This window comes from Ruditapes philippinarum, unplaced genomic scaffold, assembly GCF_026571515.1.
Source record: "Ruditapes philippinarum isolate M1 unplaced genomic scaffold, ASM2657151v2 ctg6409_1_1_1_1, whole genome shotgun sequence".
Lineage (NCBI taxonomy): Eukaryota > Metazoa > Mollusca > Bivalvia > Venerida > Veneridae > Ruditapes > Ruditapes philippinarum.
The window spans coordinates 36,042-52,716 of record NW_026864395.1 but is presented as its reverse complement, the minus strand read 5'-3'; the positions used below and the strand labels follow the sequence as shown (position 1 = coordinate 52,716).

The window sequence follows — 16,675 nt, the reverse complement described above, 5'->3', positions numbered from 1 at the left end:
GAGCAAAGTGCTAATGAGGATTCTACTGTGAATAATGAAGACGGTAAGATAGATTCTAATCCTGTTGAACTCTCAAATTTAAGTAGTTAACAATGAAATAAAGGAAGAGGTTAGTAATACATTGTCAGTGGAATCTAGATACTCCAGAGAATGATATAAGTATTCCTGTAAGTGAAGTAAATTATAATAAAGATGAACATGATGATAAAAGTAAAATTGAAACTAATGTAAATAATGAAAATGCACCTGAAAGCACTGTAGATAATGTGGAAACAGCAAAAGACTCTCCTGACATTGAAAGTGACACCAAAACTAGATATCACGGAGATGTTAAAGAAAGCAACAGAAGAACTTACTAAAAATTACAGGTGAAGTAACAGAACATAGCAATAGCTCAGGTCCCCCATCTTTAGTAAAAGAAATAAACAGCGATGATAATTCTATGTTAAGTAATTCTGTTAGTGTTACAAGCGATAATGTTGGTGTTGAAGAGTCTATGGATGTTGATGATAAACAATTAAGTGAAAATAGTCAATCTGAACATACATCTGTCCGCCGAAGAAAGAGAAATGAAACCAATGGAAGTAGAAAAAAGTGAACTTAGAATTGGAGATTAAACCAGTTAAAAAGAAACGTTGTGAAATGAAGGAAGTGATAGTCAAAAAAAAAAAAATACAACAAGTCCAGAAAAAGTTTCTGTAACTAAAACTGATACAAATTCTATAATTCAGTCCGACAACAATGTCAAAGGTCAAAAAACTTGATCAATTATTGTCGAAAATCACAACAAAGCTGAAACAGACAGTCAAAAAACACCACCACTCAAAAACATGCGAAAGCCGCCCGCCCAGAAAATCCTGTGTAAATTCTGCTAACAACGCTTTAAAATAAACCCAGTATTCCTTCATCAATTACATCTCTCACTTTTAATGTCAAAGAACTAGAGAAGAAAGGTGTTCTAGATATGCCAAAACCCTCAAAGAGGAAAGCTTTTGAGCCTATCAAAATCCCAACTCCTGAAAAAGATAAAATCTCATCATCACCCCCCAAAAAGGGGTCCCCTGTTCGATCGCCATTAAAGTCCCCGATTAAATCTCCAAGTAAAACAGAAAATCCATTTTTTAAGAAACAAAAACTTATTCGAAGGAAAAAGAAAAAGGCATACAAATTGCCAGGTGAAAAAGTATGGAAACGCACTAAAAGTAAAAAGTCAGAAGAAAGACAACTCGCCAAAGACAGTGAAATTGAAACACATAGTTCTGAGCAGAAAGTTAGTCAAAGGGGTGCAAGTATGCCAGTGAGTTCAACCCCAAACAAAGTGCCGAATAAAACTAGTGATCATTCAGTGGAAAGTACAAAATCGCCTCCTCAGAGGAATGCTCTAGACATGTTAACAATGAATTCTAGGAAGTCATTTAGTTCGGCCAGTTCAGGAGGCAGCATGAAAAAGGCGAGGAAAACTGTACGTCATGGTATAGATCCAGCTACGCATAGAACTCTGGATTCATTCTTGAAGTCCAAGGTTTGTACTTGTTACTTCAGCTTTTATTATATAAAGTCCTGTTTTAAAAATGTGTTAAGTAGTATTATCAGATTTAATATCTTCCTTGTTAATTTTACAGTTATAGGACATCATGTATACTCAGGTGTAAGATTGACACATATATGCTCAACTTTAAATTTTTCAGTTTAGTCATGATAGTTTTATTATAGCTACACATTTGACCGGTCCATAGGTTACTCACATGAAGTTGACCTGTAGGGAGATTGTTAAAAAGTGTGGCAAACCAAATTTTGCATTTTCCTTGACCAGAGGTGAACACTCAGCTGCAAGGCTTTTTTTGCAGTTACCAAAAAGGTGGAGGTATACTAATTAAATAATATAAATGCTTGTATTTTGCAGATTCAAGATGTGGCCGACAGGACTGTTGGTGCAGAAAGTAAGTTGTATATATAATGATAGCAAAAAAAGTTAAATCTGATACATAATACATATATAAAAATACCAATATATTATTGACCAGCTAACAGTAAGAAGAATGGTCCACTGGCCTGACTGGCAATGAACAGTTGGTGAGCATCTTAAATAGATGGATATTAGAAAAAAGTAAAAAGAAAAATAAGACATCTCAACTATTTTTACGAACAAAGTAGATCAGTATGAAGTGTTGAGACTTGTGTCTTTTCAATTAAACAATTAAAAATGCCTGTAAGGGTTAGTTTTTAAGTGTAACCATTGTAATTCACTTGTCGTTTTCAGTATTGTCAAGTGTTGAAACACTTCAATTTTTTAAATTGAGAATAGAAAAAAACCTGTCCTTGTTTACAATTTATGTAATGTTCATTTTGTCTGCATGCTATGCTCAATAGGGAGAAAAGTCACTCAGATTTTGATCTAGAGGTCTCTGGTTCGATCTGTGGGCAAGAAGTAATTTCTCTGATGATTTATCTCAGACATTCAGTCTAATGGTCATTTTTTTTTTACCTCATGTTGGAGGAGTCAGTCAGTTGCAGAGAGATTGGTAATTACTGGTACTCAGTTGAACCGACTGCGAAGATGTGTTAAAAAATGTGGTAAAATCTGCGTAAAATCAAAACAAGCAAATATGACACCAGCTTGTGGTATGTATGGGGATATGATGCTAATATATCACTGTGTTATTTTGCAGGAACATCAGATGGATCAAATGGTGAGCCCAGAAAGAGAAAAGCTGTTGGTAAGTATTTCAGAAAACATTGATAAAATACTCTAAAATTTGTCATTTATTACAATATTTACCAAAATTTGGAGAAAAAATTTCTTAAGAATTGTGGTTGATGCAATTTGAAAGGATTTCCATGTGTTTTGATAGGCTTAACCCACATGTCTGCAGTTTTGATAGGCTTAACCCACATGTCTGCATAATTTCATATAATATAAGGATTACATTTATGATGATGAGTAAATTCTGAGGAAATGGATAGTAAATCTACCCAAATCTTGTACTGACCAAACGCATTTTAGTCTGGGATTGGTATGAAATTGATTCTTCTTTTAATCTAGAATTTTAGAGGTCATTAAGACCCTCTACATGATAATTTACGGGTCATTTGAAATTATAATTGGCCACATGGGGCTTGCCAAACATTGAGAAATACAGCAAGTTAATGTGTAATCAAACATTTTTCTGGGTTCATGCTGTACTTGAAAATGGTTACTTTCACTTTGCATTCTAGGATGATTTTAGAAGGAAATGCCACCAAATTTTGGCAAAAAATGTCAATAAAAAGTTATTAAAATCTTTTATTTAAAGTGTAAAATAGATTATTTATGCCAAATTATTTATGCCGATAATGTTCACACTCCACTGCACTTCTTGAGTGAACTGACAATTTACTTACCTACATTGTATTAATTTTTATGGCTATCTGGGCATTTATTTTATAATACATGGTGGCTGTAAGAAATTTTTCTCCCATGGGTGACAGTTAATTTGTTTTTATAATAATTTCTTTTTCAGACCAAGTTAAATCAAAAACGAATACTGAAACTGATTATAGTCTGGCCAGTCCGGAAGAAAAAAAACGTAGAATGGAATTATCCCCAACTCAGCAGCATGTGATTGCATTGATGCCAACAGGTAGTCCACCACTGAGCATGCCCACGGCAGGACATCCCATAATTCCTGCATCAGGAACAGGAAGTCAGTTATTCCTGTCACCAGGTGCAGCTAGTGGTTCACAGACAATAATACCAAATGGTACCCTATTTCAGATATTCAATAATCAAAGCATTGCCTCTTCACAAACTGCTCAATTTGTAGCTATTGCTCAATCACAAGGGGGACATCCAATGGTTACAGCCGCATCGCCGCCAAAATCCACAAATCTCCTTCAACCCAAAGGTGTACCCTTGCTATTTACACCTATGCCATATTCAACAGTTGTGGCAAATGGGACTGGTTGCCAGCCGGTATTTTCACATCCTGGTGTTTTTAATTCTGTGACATCTTCAGTGATGGGAAAACCAGTTCCAACAGGTTATCAATCAGCCGTCCAACAGCAGCATTCTGTACTTAAAAACACTCTTATCCAACCTAGAATGCAGTTACCAAATGGACAATATATAGATCTTAAACTGCCGAAAGATGTACCCAATGGAATGTACCCTGTTACTCCTCCGAGGACACCGGAAGAGCAAAGGTCAGAAACAGGGTCACAAGACACTGGTGAGGAAATGGAGGTAAGTGAAATTTGTTTGTTTTTTTTTCCACTATATAACTGAATGTAAATAATTTTTCCTTCCATTTCTTAGGGAATACTCCCAATTTTACTACTTCGGGAAAAATTAGTTTCCAACAAAGACAAATTGTTACTTTTGAGTAATACATGTATATGTCATCTAATGCTTGGCTAATGTGGGGTTTTCCCCATCTAAATTGGGGTACAAATAAACGTTTACAGTTACAGCTTCATGGTGCATTACCATTTACAATAGCGATCAACACTTTGATATGTTTACTGTATCAAGTTTTAACTTTAAAGTATGTTTGTACCCCTGGTGCATTACCATTTACAATAGCGATCAACACTTTGATATGTTTACTGTATCAAGTTTTAACTTTAAAGTATGTTTGTACCCCTGGTGCATTACCATTTACAATAGCGATCAACACTTTGATATGTTTACTGTATCAAGTTTTAACTATAAAAGTATGTTTGTACCCCTGATTTAGATGGGGAAAAAAACACATTTGCCAAAATCCAGAATATCCCTATTATTTACATTGTTCGGGCAAAACAGAATTTGTGGCACTTTTAACCTAATAGAAAGCTAGGCTAAAACAACTGCAAAGTTATCTATTCTTTGCTCAGTTGGAATGCGTTATTATGTTAATAAATATAATTAAACTATTTTATCATACAATATATTTGGTGACTTTACGGGAAAAATTAGTTAAGTTACTTATAACATACTGAAAGGTAACTGCATCATGAATATTGGGTTTCAAAGTATAATGGACATTCTCCACCAATTTTGCACAATTTCTCAGAGAAAGTTTTTCATAATATCTTGAAAAATTGATTTTTAGCACTATAAATTTTTCCGCAGTATGATAGTGAATGCAGGAGTTTGGAAGCTATTAACTTATATATTGTGACACTATTTTCAAATATTGCAGTAAAACCTTATAGGGGTTAATCTTTTGTTATTTTTTTGTTTTTTGACAATTTGTTTTGTTGCTGTTATTAGGCTGTACTTGGCTCTGTCACGCCAGAGAAAGACGTTATTCCGCTGTGTACGTGTAAAATAAGTGGGGCCAGTTTTCAAAAGATGACCACTATAGTAACGTTCTGTCAAGCGCTAGACTCTGTAGACGGTAAGGTGCTTGGTTGTTGTAATAAAGTCACAAACCCGCAGTTGGTACGTCCTGCGGTGAAGATACCATTCCTCGCATTATGTGATAGTCATCGGAAGAGGTTGAGGGCACATCAGTGCTGTCCGGGTTGCGGCCACTTTTGTACTCAGGTTTGTCAGACTTTTAGTTAAATTCTGTAAATTTAGATTTAATTTTCACCTGAATAAATGATAATAAGTTTGCAGATATAGAAACTCATGGCCCATAGCAATAGGCTTAGGTTGAAATAGCAATAGGCTTAGGTTGAAATTTATTTGTTAGGAAGCTGTTTTGCTTGCTTAACATAGGTAGATGGTTCCACTAAAATGCCCGAAATATTGTGCCGATAGGCAGTTTCCGTTTCCCTCCAACAGTAAAAAAAAATTCTATATGACCTGTTTAATGTCTTTAATACTTTAATTGGTCTCTTTCAGGAAAAATTTATCCTTACAGGTAAGTTATCCAGAAAAGTCAGTCTGGTTGACTGTCCACTAAGATATAACCAAAAGGGTGTTTGAATTGGCATTAAAACCATAAATAAATTCCTAAAAGTAAGATGTTAGAAGTTACTCAGTATGCGAGTAATTTGTCACCTTAGTGCAATAAATGGTTAACTCCTTTTAAATTTAGAAGGATTTAACCCACCACTGCACTAAGGTATCAAATTGTGATTCCCTGTATATTGAAGCTGTTTTCTCTTCTTGAATTACAGGGCAAGTTTTTACAATGTAAGAAGGAAGGGAGCAGTTTTGTACATAATTTCCATGAACAATGTCAGGTGACCAAGGATGGTAAGAATTACTGTCCTCACTGTGGGGAAACATCCAACCAGTATGAGGTATATCTCAGTATGCAGGAAAGCAAACAGTCAGTTGCCAAGGAAATGAAACCATCAAACAGAGCACAGTACGTGTTGTTTTATGTTTATTTATGTGTAATATTTGAGCCACTTCACGATAAAACCAACATAGTGCATTTACAACCAGCATGGATCCAGATCCGCCTGCGCATCCGCGCAGTCTGTTCAGGATCCATGCTATTCGCTTACCAACTCTATTACAAGTAGAGAAACTGATAGCGAACAGCATGGATCCTGATCAGACTGCACGGATGTGCAGGCTGGTCTGGATCCATGCTGGTCGCAAATGCACTATGTTGGTTTTGTTGTGATGCGGCTCAATTTTGTTTGACTTGGAAGTTAAGAGGTAATGATGAAAAGTTTGTTTGAAGGCTTACCATGCTAAATATCTGACAGGACTTTCCCAGTTTTTCATTCTGGACAGTTTATGATTTATAATTTGAAGATTAGTCAAAATCATCTTACCTGTTTCAGCGCCATATGACCTATACTGTGTTGGTGCGCCGTTAAACCAAACAAACACAAAATCGATTTTGGAATATTATTGTATTAGTTTAAGGGATTTCTATGTCCAAATTAAGCATTTCAGCAGTCATCAGTCAGTATAGAATTAGTTGAGACTGAACTGAAATGCTGAAAAACCTGGTAATAAACTGGTGACATGGTGTTGTTAATGTTTCTTGAGCTCAAAGAGCTATTTCTTAACAGTATAATCAACTGACAGTATAGTTGGGCCAAACTGCATGTGATTCTAGAAGAAATTGGTATAACTGTTGTATAAGAAGTCATTGTGATTATAGCTGAAACTGAAAGATTGAAGTAATGTTGCACATAATTATGATTGATTTCAGAGTAAAGGCTCGTATAGGTGTGGTAGATCATAAAAGTACAAGTGGAGGGGAGGAACCAACAGAGGATCCAGTAGTCACACATACCTTAGAGAAAACAAAGAAAGTTATATCCACAGGTAATGTGTTAATTTATATTTTGCCAGTGGTTAATACATACAGTTATTCATTAAGTTTGTTAGGTAGATTTATCTCTGAGATATGATCAATAAATGTGTTAAAATCAGCAAAAAACAACAAAAAAACCCAAAAACAACAAAAACAAAACATGAAAAACGAACAAGCATGCAGAACCTGTGGCATTAAAATTTCTTCTTTATTATTGTTTTTAAAAATTTTAATTTTCCCTATGAAATTATTGTTTAATGTTTACACTTTTGCTATAACAATATGTTAACTTATTCTGCAGCTGATGTTCCACTTGGACCTGATAGGTATTCCCTAGAAAGAGTGTTATCTAGTCTTGAACATGAAAGGTAAGAGTTACCTTAAATATTATCTTTCTTGGCATCACCAAGGTTTATTTCATAATGGAAAATATTAGTTGTTAAATGATATGATGTTTTTAAATTGCTTTGAGAAGAGAAACTTTAGATTTATAAATAATTGACTTAAAGGAGTATGAATTAACCCATAGCCTCTCTGTGGTGTCTGAATCTTCACATTCAAACAGGTCGGCCAGCAGTATATCCATGGCATCTGATTATGGTCTGCACTGTTTACTAGTAAGTCAGCACATATTAAAATTTTCCCTCCAGAAGAATAAGACCATTTGAGCCGCGTCACGCCAAAACCAACATAATGGGTTTGCGACCAGCATGGATCCAGACCCACCTGCGCATGCACGCAGTCTGATTAGGATCCATGCTGTTCGCCATCAGTTTCTCTACTTTTTACAGGGTTTGTAAGCGAACAGCATGGATCCTGATCAGACTGCGCGGATGCGCAGGCTGCTCTGGATCCATGCTGGTCGCAAACGCAGTACGTTGGTTTTGTTGTGTCGCGGCTCATTAAAGGTGTTTAGTGTTGCCAGGGTTAAATACTTTTTCTGACACTGTTGTTGTTGTGATACAAGTTATTTCTTGTAAGCTAATCAATCAAAATAAAGTTGATGATTCTACTTAGCTAAGTCCGATCTTCCTCCACCAGTAATGTTGTAACCATGCTATATGACCTGACCTATACAAATCAAATCAAAACAGCAAAATGAGTACTTGCAATTAATACAAGAAATAAACAGATTCATTATTGTGTTATGAACTCTCCCCATTTGTATATACAGTATTAATCATTGTGAAAAATGAGAGACACTGGCAGTTACTATCTGTGTTAAGATATTATTACAATCAAACCTGATTGATGTTACAAGAAAATACAGTCTGTTACTGAATATCATGTTAGAAAAAGAAAACAGTTGTAGAGTATTTGAAAATCATATGATATTTAGCTCAATACTTTGTCTTTGCTGTAAATTGTGGACACAATTAAAACAATTCTGGACCGATTTTTTTTTGCAGGCCGAAGAAGTACCGGCATTTACCCAAATGTTTATATACACCGGCCTACGACAATGACTTGGAAAGGGTTGTTTATATGCTAGGTATTTTTTGTTGTACAATAATTTCAAGTTCAAATCCATTGATAGATTTTTCATGTAACCAAGTTTGTGCTATTTTTAAGAATAGTACATCACTCCTGTATGTGCTATTGAACAGTAAGTTTAGTTGGTAAATTATCTTTTTGTTTTTGTTCTTTATGATAATTAAAGAGGTTGCTAAAAGAAAAGCAAATTGCTTTTAACACAAAAAAATCATTGCCATTCCTTTTGATGATAATTTAATCTCCTGTATGTAAATGTATTTTGATGAATTATTATCCAGAGATTTAGCAGAACTTGAGATAAGATTTACATGTATTTTTAAGTTAGTCTGCTCTATTATGTTCTTTACTGAAAGTACAAAATCTATAACATTAAGTTGAATTTATAATTTTGCTTGGACAGAAAGTAAATAACCTGAAAAATAAGACAGATTTATAGGTCTGCCATCTTTGAAAATTTGTGCTTTTGTTGCAATCTTTGGCAGATTCCAGAAATTTTTAACAGAATTCTGACTAGTTATGAGAATGCTTTGTTGAGATTAAATGAGGTGCTTTTCTTTATTCCTGACGTTATTACTAAGATAATTCTTTGTTTTACAAAACAATATAATGTTTTTACAGAGGATGGCTTTGATCCAAATGAATTATTTGAAGATCTTGAGGGTCAGAGTGCTCTACATGCAGCCGCAGCTGTGGGCAGTCTTAGTATAGTACATGTTCTTATACAGGTAAATAATACATGCCTTACTTGCTAATTGTATCATGTGAAAATTAGATAAAGTGTAAGAAATGAACATACAAGGTTTGTTCAGTGTTTTGTGTGAAGATTCTCAGACTTAGAATCCAAGAGTGATAAGGTCTTCCATGGTCGAGTGGTAAAGATTGCAGACTTCAAACTGTTTGGCCCTCACCACTGTGAGTTCAAGTCCTGCTAGGGTCTGTTGATCTTTTATGTGAGAAAGCTATTCTGCTAGCTTATAGATGGTCAGTGGTTCTACTCAGGTGCCTGCTCGAGCCTTAAATATTGCACTGAGGGGCTCCTGAGGTCTTCCTCCACTTATTCTTGTACTTGGTAGATATGTGGTATTTTTAACTTACCGATATTGCATAAAAGGAATTTAAAAAAAAAAAAAACCCTGATAAGTTTGCCTTTCCTGCTCAAAGAAAAAGTACAGTTGACTCTCGATTACTCGAAATCCAAGGGACTGGGCATTTTACTTTGAGAGAAACGGAATTCGAGTAATGTGGATCTGCTGCCATTACGTTGACATTTGTACATGTATATACATGTGCCTGATTGAATGTGCAAAGAAGTAGGTTTGTTATTGTTGATAGCGGCAATGCTGCAATATTTAACCGTTGAAATGACAGTAAATCACTTACAACTACAAATTATAAATGAACAAAAATATATTATTCAAAATTTAATACATGTATATTAATAGTGAAACATAAACACAAGCATTCATAGCAATGACATAAATGCAAGTTTGTCAGTATTCATCAGTAATGCACATGTTTTTAATACGCACTCATGATAATTCATTACAATAAAAGCACAATAACACATTTATTTCAACAACAATTTATCTAATATTTGAAGTAAATTGATCATCGGACGAAAACGAAAGTAGCAACTATCGTGAATCTGAAGTACATATTAATGTATGCAATATGACGGAACATTAATTATAGAAATGCATTTAAGTTGAAAACACACATCAATACCTAGGCTGGCACAATTAAATTAATTAAATCTTAATTTACTTATCTAACTGTAAAAAACCAATTAAGTCCTGAAACCGATTAAAGCCACTTTTACGACGTGCTAATTATACATGATGACCGGCAATTAAAATTACTATGAAACGTGTGAATCACGAATGACAACATCTCACCTTGATGTCGCCGACCTTTGATCAGTCGGCTGTTTTCACACATCGACTAATTGAGATGAAAATATGTTGGACTTTAATTGACGGAACCAAATTTTCTTTTCGACTAAACAGGAGTCTTGGTAAGTCAAAATTCGACCTAAGCGAAGTTAAAATCGATGCCTTGGTGCGAAAGGGTTGTAACTCATAATTTCACCAAAAATGGTTTTATGGTGTTTTTCAATGTAGGAGCAATATACACACATGTTGTAAAAATATTGAACTTGAAAGCTAAAATTAAACTACCAAAAAAGTATATTTGTCCAAAGGTTGTAACTCAAACAGACATATTTTGTTGGTGCAAAACAGTTGTAACTTAAGTTACAACCGTTTCGCACCAACATTTTGATAATATTTTGAATAAATCCTAGTGCAAAACAGTTGTATCTCAATACCTTATATCATATTCTGTGAAATATTTTGTGGATTATTTCTTTCAAACTAATTGACAAGTTTATTAAGCAGACCAGCTTCTGATTCCTTGTTATTTACATAATTGTTAAGCTTTCATTCAGACATAATACAAGAATTTGAATAACTTACACATATTTCAAACATAAATCAATTCCAATGCTTGTAAAAGAAACAATATCATAGAACTATAATTGACTAACAGTACTATTATAGTGATTTTTTCTCAACATAAAAATTGTTATTGGTATAATGTTGCATTGTTTCCAAAATAGCATGAAAAAGTAATGGACCTATTTTGGTTTACGAAAATGAAATTACTGTAACTCAAAATAAATTTATTATAAACAATTGTCATACAATATTTTATGATTGTATCATAGTTTGGAGACTTTTGAAAACATGTCAGAGTTAAATTACATACCAATACATGCACAGTGCTTTAACTCACTGTCTGTCTGGAGCTTGCTTGTTAACTGGTTCATTTTTAGCTCACCTGTCACAAAGTGACAGGGTGAGCTTTTGTGATCGCTTTTCGTCCGGCGTCCGTCGTCCGTCCGTCGTCCGTAAACTTTTACTTTAAATGACATCTCCTCATAAACCACAAGGCCAATTTCATCCAAACTTCACAGGAATGTTCCTTTGGTGGTCACCTTTAAAAATTGTTCAAAGAATTTAATTCCATGCAGAACTCTGGTTGCCATGGCAACCGAAAGAAAAAACTTTAAATATCTTCTTTTAAAAAACCATAAGAGCTAGAGCTTAGATATTTGGCATGAAACATCTTCTAGTGAGTGTCTACCAAGTTTGTTCAAATAAAAGCCCTGGGGTCAAAATTGGCCCCGCCCCGGGGGGTCATTGATTTTCCCTATATGCATATAGTGAAAACTTAAAAAATCTTCTTTTAAAGAACTCAAAGAGCTATGGCTAAGATATTGAGCATCAAACATGTTCTAATAGGTGTCTATCAAGTTTGTTCAAAGAAAAGCCCTTGGGTCAAAATTGGCCCCGCCCCAGGGGGTCATTGATTTTCCCTATATGCATATAGTAAAAACTTAAAAAATCTTCTTTTAAAGAACCAAAAGAGTTAGAGCTAAGATATTTAGCATGAAACATGTTCTAATATGTGTCTACCAAGTTTGTTCAAATAAAAGCCCTGGGGTCAAAATTGGCCCCGCCCGGGGGGGGTCATTGATTTTTCCCTGTATATGCATATAGTAAAAACTTAAAAATCTTCTTTTAAAGAACTCAAAGAGCTATGGTTAAGATATTTAGCATCAAACATGTTCTAATAGGTGTCTACCAAGTTTGTTCAAATAAAAGCCCTGGGGTCAAAATTGGCCCCGCCCCGGGGGTCATTGATTTTCCTTATATGTGTATAGCAAAAACTTAAAAAATCTTTTTTGAAAAAACCCAAATAGCTAGAGTTAAGATATTAAGCATGAAACATCTTTTAGTGAGTGTCTACAAAGTTTGTTCAAATAAAAGACCTGGGGTCAAAATTGGCCCTGCCCCGGGGTCATTGATTTTCCTTATATGTGTATAGCAAAAACTTAAAATCTTCTTTGAAAAAACCCAAATAGCTAGAGTTTAGATATTAAGCATGAAACATATTCTAGTAAGTGTCTACAAAGTTTGTTCAAATAAAAACCCTGGGGTCATAACTGGCCCGGCCCCAGGCGTGTCATTGTTTTTAACTATATGTGTATAGTAAAAACTTTAAAAAAAATCTTCTTTTAAATGAGCTAGAGCTTAGATGTTTAGCATGAAACATTTTCTTATGGGTGTCTACCAAGTTTGTGCAAATAAAAGCCCTTTGGTTAAATTGGCCCTGCAATGTTTGGGGGGGGGGGGTTGGGGGGGGGCGGCCTATATACAGGTGAGCGACCTCAGGGCCATCATGGCCCTCTTGTTTCTAGTTTTTATTTGTTTGGGTCGTCAGACCAAACAAATAATGGTAGCGAAATTTCAGACTCTAATGCTGTTAATTGCATGCCGAAAGTAGTCCGCTTTTTATGCCACCGCAGCATCTGCGATGCGGTGGCATATAGCGATTCACCTGTGTGTGTGTATGCGTGTGTGTGTGTTCTATAGATTATATTGTGAACTTAAAAAATCTTCTTGTGAAAAACCACTAGTCCAATTTCAACCAAACTTGGCAGGATTGATTCTTGGGTGAAGGGCTTCCAAAGTTGTTCAAAGAATTTCATTCCATGCAGAAATCTGGTTGCCATGGCAACCAAAAGGAATTATAAGAATAAATTTAAAAAATCTTCTTGTAAAGACCCAAAAGGCCTAGAGCTTAGATATTTTGCATAAGGCATTGTCTGGTAGACCTCTAACAAGATTGTTCAAATTATAGCCCTGGGGTCAAAATTGGCCCCGCCCCGAGGGTCATTGATTTTCACTATGTACATATAGTAAAAACTTAAAATACCTTCTTGTAAAAACCCAAAAGGCCTAGAGCTTAGATATTTTGCATAAGGCATCTTCTGGTAGACCCTTACCATGATTGTTCAAATTATAGCCCTTGGGTCAAAATCGGCCCCGCCCCGGGGTCATTGATTTTCACTATATGTACATATAGTAAAAACTTAAAACACCTTCTTGTAAAGACCCAAAAGGCCTAGAGCTTATATATTTTGCATAAGGCATTGTCTGGTTGACCTCTACCCAGATTGTTCAAATTATAGCCCTGGGGTCAAAATTGGCCCCGCCCCGGGGGTCATTGGTTTTCCTTATATGTATATAGTAAAAAATTATAGTAAAAACTTCAAAAAAAATTCTTCTAGCAATTGACAAATGCTAGAGGTTAGATATTTTGCATGAAACATTGTGTAGTAAACCTCTAGCAAGATTGTTCAAATTATAGCCCTGGGGTCAAAATTGCCCCCGCCCTTGGGGTCATTGATTTCAATATATACATATAGTAAAAAAATAAATAAATCTTATTGTCTGAAGGTGCAAGGCTTAGAGCTTTAATATTTGTTAAATTATATCATCTGAAGGTACTCTACAAAAGTTATTCAAAGTTTTGCCTCTTGTGTCAAAATTAGCCCCGCCCCCTGGTGGCCATAGTTTTCCTTATATGTATATAGTACAAACTTAAAAAATCATCTTCTCTAAATTTACAAAGGCTAGAGTTAAGATATTTTGCATGAAACATTGTGTAGTGAACCTCTGGCAAGATTGTTCAAATTATAGCCCTGGGGTCAAAATTGGTTCCGCCCCGGGGGTCATTGATTTTCATTATGTACATATAGTGAAAAAATAAAAAATATTTTTGTCTGAAGGTACAAGGCATAGAGCTTTGATGTTTGATATATAATATCATTTATAGGTCGTCTACCAAAGTTGTTCAAAATTTTCCCCTGGTGTCAAAATTGGCCCTGCCCGGGGGCAGTGATTCTCATTATGTACACATAGTAAAAACAGAAAATAAAACAAATGTTTTCTGAATGGGAGAAAGCTATAGCTTAGATACACTGTAGCCTCGATAACTCGCTCTTCACTATAACGCTAATCTCAGTAGAGCGCTCATAGACCTTGGCTCCCCAAAAAAAAAAAAAAAAAAAAAAAAAAAAACTTCCAAAAAAAAAAAAAATTTTTTTTTAAGTACTGTAGACTTAGATTTATAGCGCGCTATAACGCTTGCTCAATTTGACTGTCAAGTACAATAAACAATTGTTATTAGGTCATTTATGAGCGCCAAAGGTGTGAAAAACATGCCTAGGTAAGCGTTTATTTGCTCTTTTGTTGTTTTACCTGTCGTCAAATTGTTTCCAAAATCTCAAATCATAACTTGACATTGGCAACAGGTGGTGAGTATAAATAAACTAAAATTCACACACATATCTTTGACATGTAAACCTCGCTGAATTAAATAACCCACAAGCCCAAAATCAATTTAAAATCCTGCACTGTAAATAGAGCGGCCATGACAGGAAGTAATTGGCGTCTGATTTACTAAGGGACACAACTAAAGCTGGACTGTAAATTACAGTGTTTTTTACAGTCCAGCTTTAGTTGTGTCCCCTAGTTAATCAAACGTCATTACAGTAATGGCTAACTGTTAGTGTTTACACTACATTCATGATTTATAATTTTCTTTCGAAAGTTTTTCGTTTCTTTTAAATATAATCAGTATTATTGTGAATATAATACATGTTTACATCATTGAATGGCTTTAGAAAAAGATAATGTCGATATTCATTGAACAGTAAGTAAAAAAAATCAGCGTTATTTATAATATGTGGTGGGTGGGGTATTGCGGTAATTTCGCAATGAGCGTTCTAATGAGAGCCTCGTTAGAACGCTGTGGTGAGACATTGGACCCCAACATGAGCGTTTTAATGAGGCTGAAGTGTATTTGACTTTAAATGTTGTTTGGTGGACCTGTATCAAAATTGTTTTGAATTAAACCCTTGGGTCAAAATTATACCTTGCCCAAGGGGACAGTGACCTACTTTCTTGTCCTTTGATGTACAGCAATGACATTTTGACCATGTGCACAATTTTAGTTGTAAAATTGAACTTTGATATCAGGTGACCTAGATTTTGATGATGTGACCTACTTTCTTGTCCTTTGGTGTACAGCTATGAAATTTGAACCATGCGGTGGCATAGCATTTTTCTCAAATGCAATCTTGTTTGAAGCGGTTACTTCCCTTTATATGTAAACTAACGCCGAAAAATTCAGGGGAGATCACTGCGTATAGATGGTCAAATGACAGGCGCATTAATTTTCAAGCAAAATAATTCCTGAATGGTCGAAGATTTCTAATATTGTTTTATTTTTTATAGATATACATGCTTATAGTAAGCTCCATGATTATTTACATCTGTGTTAAACAACAGTTAGCGTCTTTACAAACCCTAATATAGAATAATATAGTTTTCTTCAGGCTGTTAACAAGTAAATTCACCATGGCCGAGGGGTTTGCGCGCTCGCTTAAGAAGCGAGAGGTCTGGAGTTCAAATCCCAGTTAAGGCAACCCATTTATTTTAAATTGTTTAAGTTAAATAAACATTGGATTGAATATCAGTGTTTAAATTATTCTTATAGCCAATTTACTACAATTAAAACGCTGGAAAGCATTGGTGGCACTTTACATAAACAAATTGGTTTATACATGTAATTTCACAACCTTCACCTTTCTGACATTCTGAGACCCAAACAAATTCAGCGTCTTCTGTGCTTTGATTACATATTGTGACGACAGGGAAAGAGACAGGGAAGGAGATGACAGTAGAAAATAGAGAAAAACAGAATTCCTAAAGAAAGTCCAACACAACAAAATTGAAAATGTTGCAGGCTCGGTTTGATTGAGCCTGTACATGAACGGTACTGGAAAGTAAAAGTTACCGTCCACGCCCCCTAGCGCCGGCTTATATTAATATAGAAAAGTCATATTCAGATGCTTTAACATTTAGTACATTTTTCTTGGATGACTGGGAATGTGTTTTCATTTTTGCCTAAGATACAAAAGAGAAAGAACATCAAAACAATCGGCAATCTGATTTATACTCTCATACAAATCCTACAGCCTTGTGTTTCGATGCTTTTTTAATTACTAAATGTTAAAATAACATAAAGAAATTATACAATTATTACTCAATTCTTGATTTGGTTTTAAACTTACATGA

At 34.9% G+C, this 16,675-nt stretch overlaps 1 protein-coding gene across 1 annotated transcript in view; it reads left to right on the top strand.

Moving 5' to 3' along the window:
• The first annotated feature begins 891 nt into the window (after nt 1–891).
• LOC132725447 (histone-lysine N-methyltransferase EHMT1-like) overlaps nt 892–16,675 on the top strand; it is a 35,158-nt gene continuing 19,374 nt past the window's right edge. Inside the window, 10 exon segments of the mRNA XM_060710586.1 lie at nt 892–1,522; nt 1,904–1,940; nt 2,670–2,717; nt 3,501–4,222; nt 5,234–5,509; nt 6,091–6,284; nt 7,089–7,204; nt 7,495–7,561; nt 8,603–8,685; nt 9,306–9,412. Of these exon segments, the coding sequence (XP_060566569.1) occupies nt 965–1,522; nt 1,904–1,940; nt 2,670–2,717; nt 3,501–4,222; nt 5,234–5,509; nt 6,091–6,284; nt 7,089–7,204; nt 7,495–7,561; nt 8,603–8,685; nt 9,306–9,412 (2,208 nt within the window). The 5' untranslated portion in view covers nt 892–964.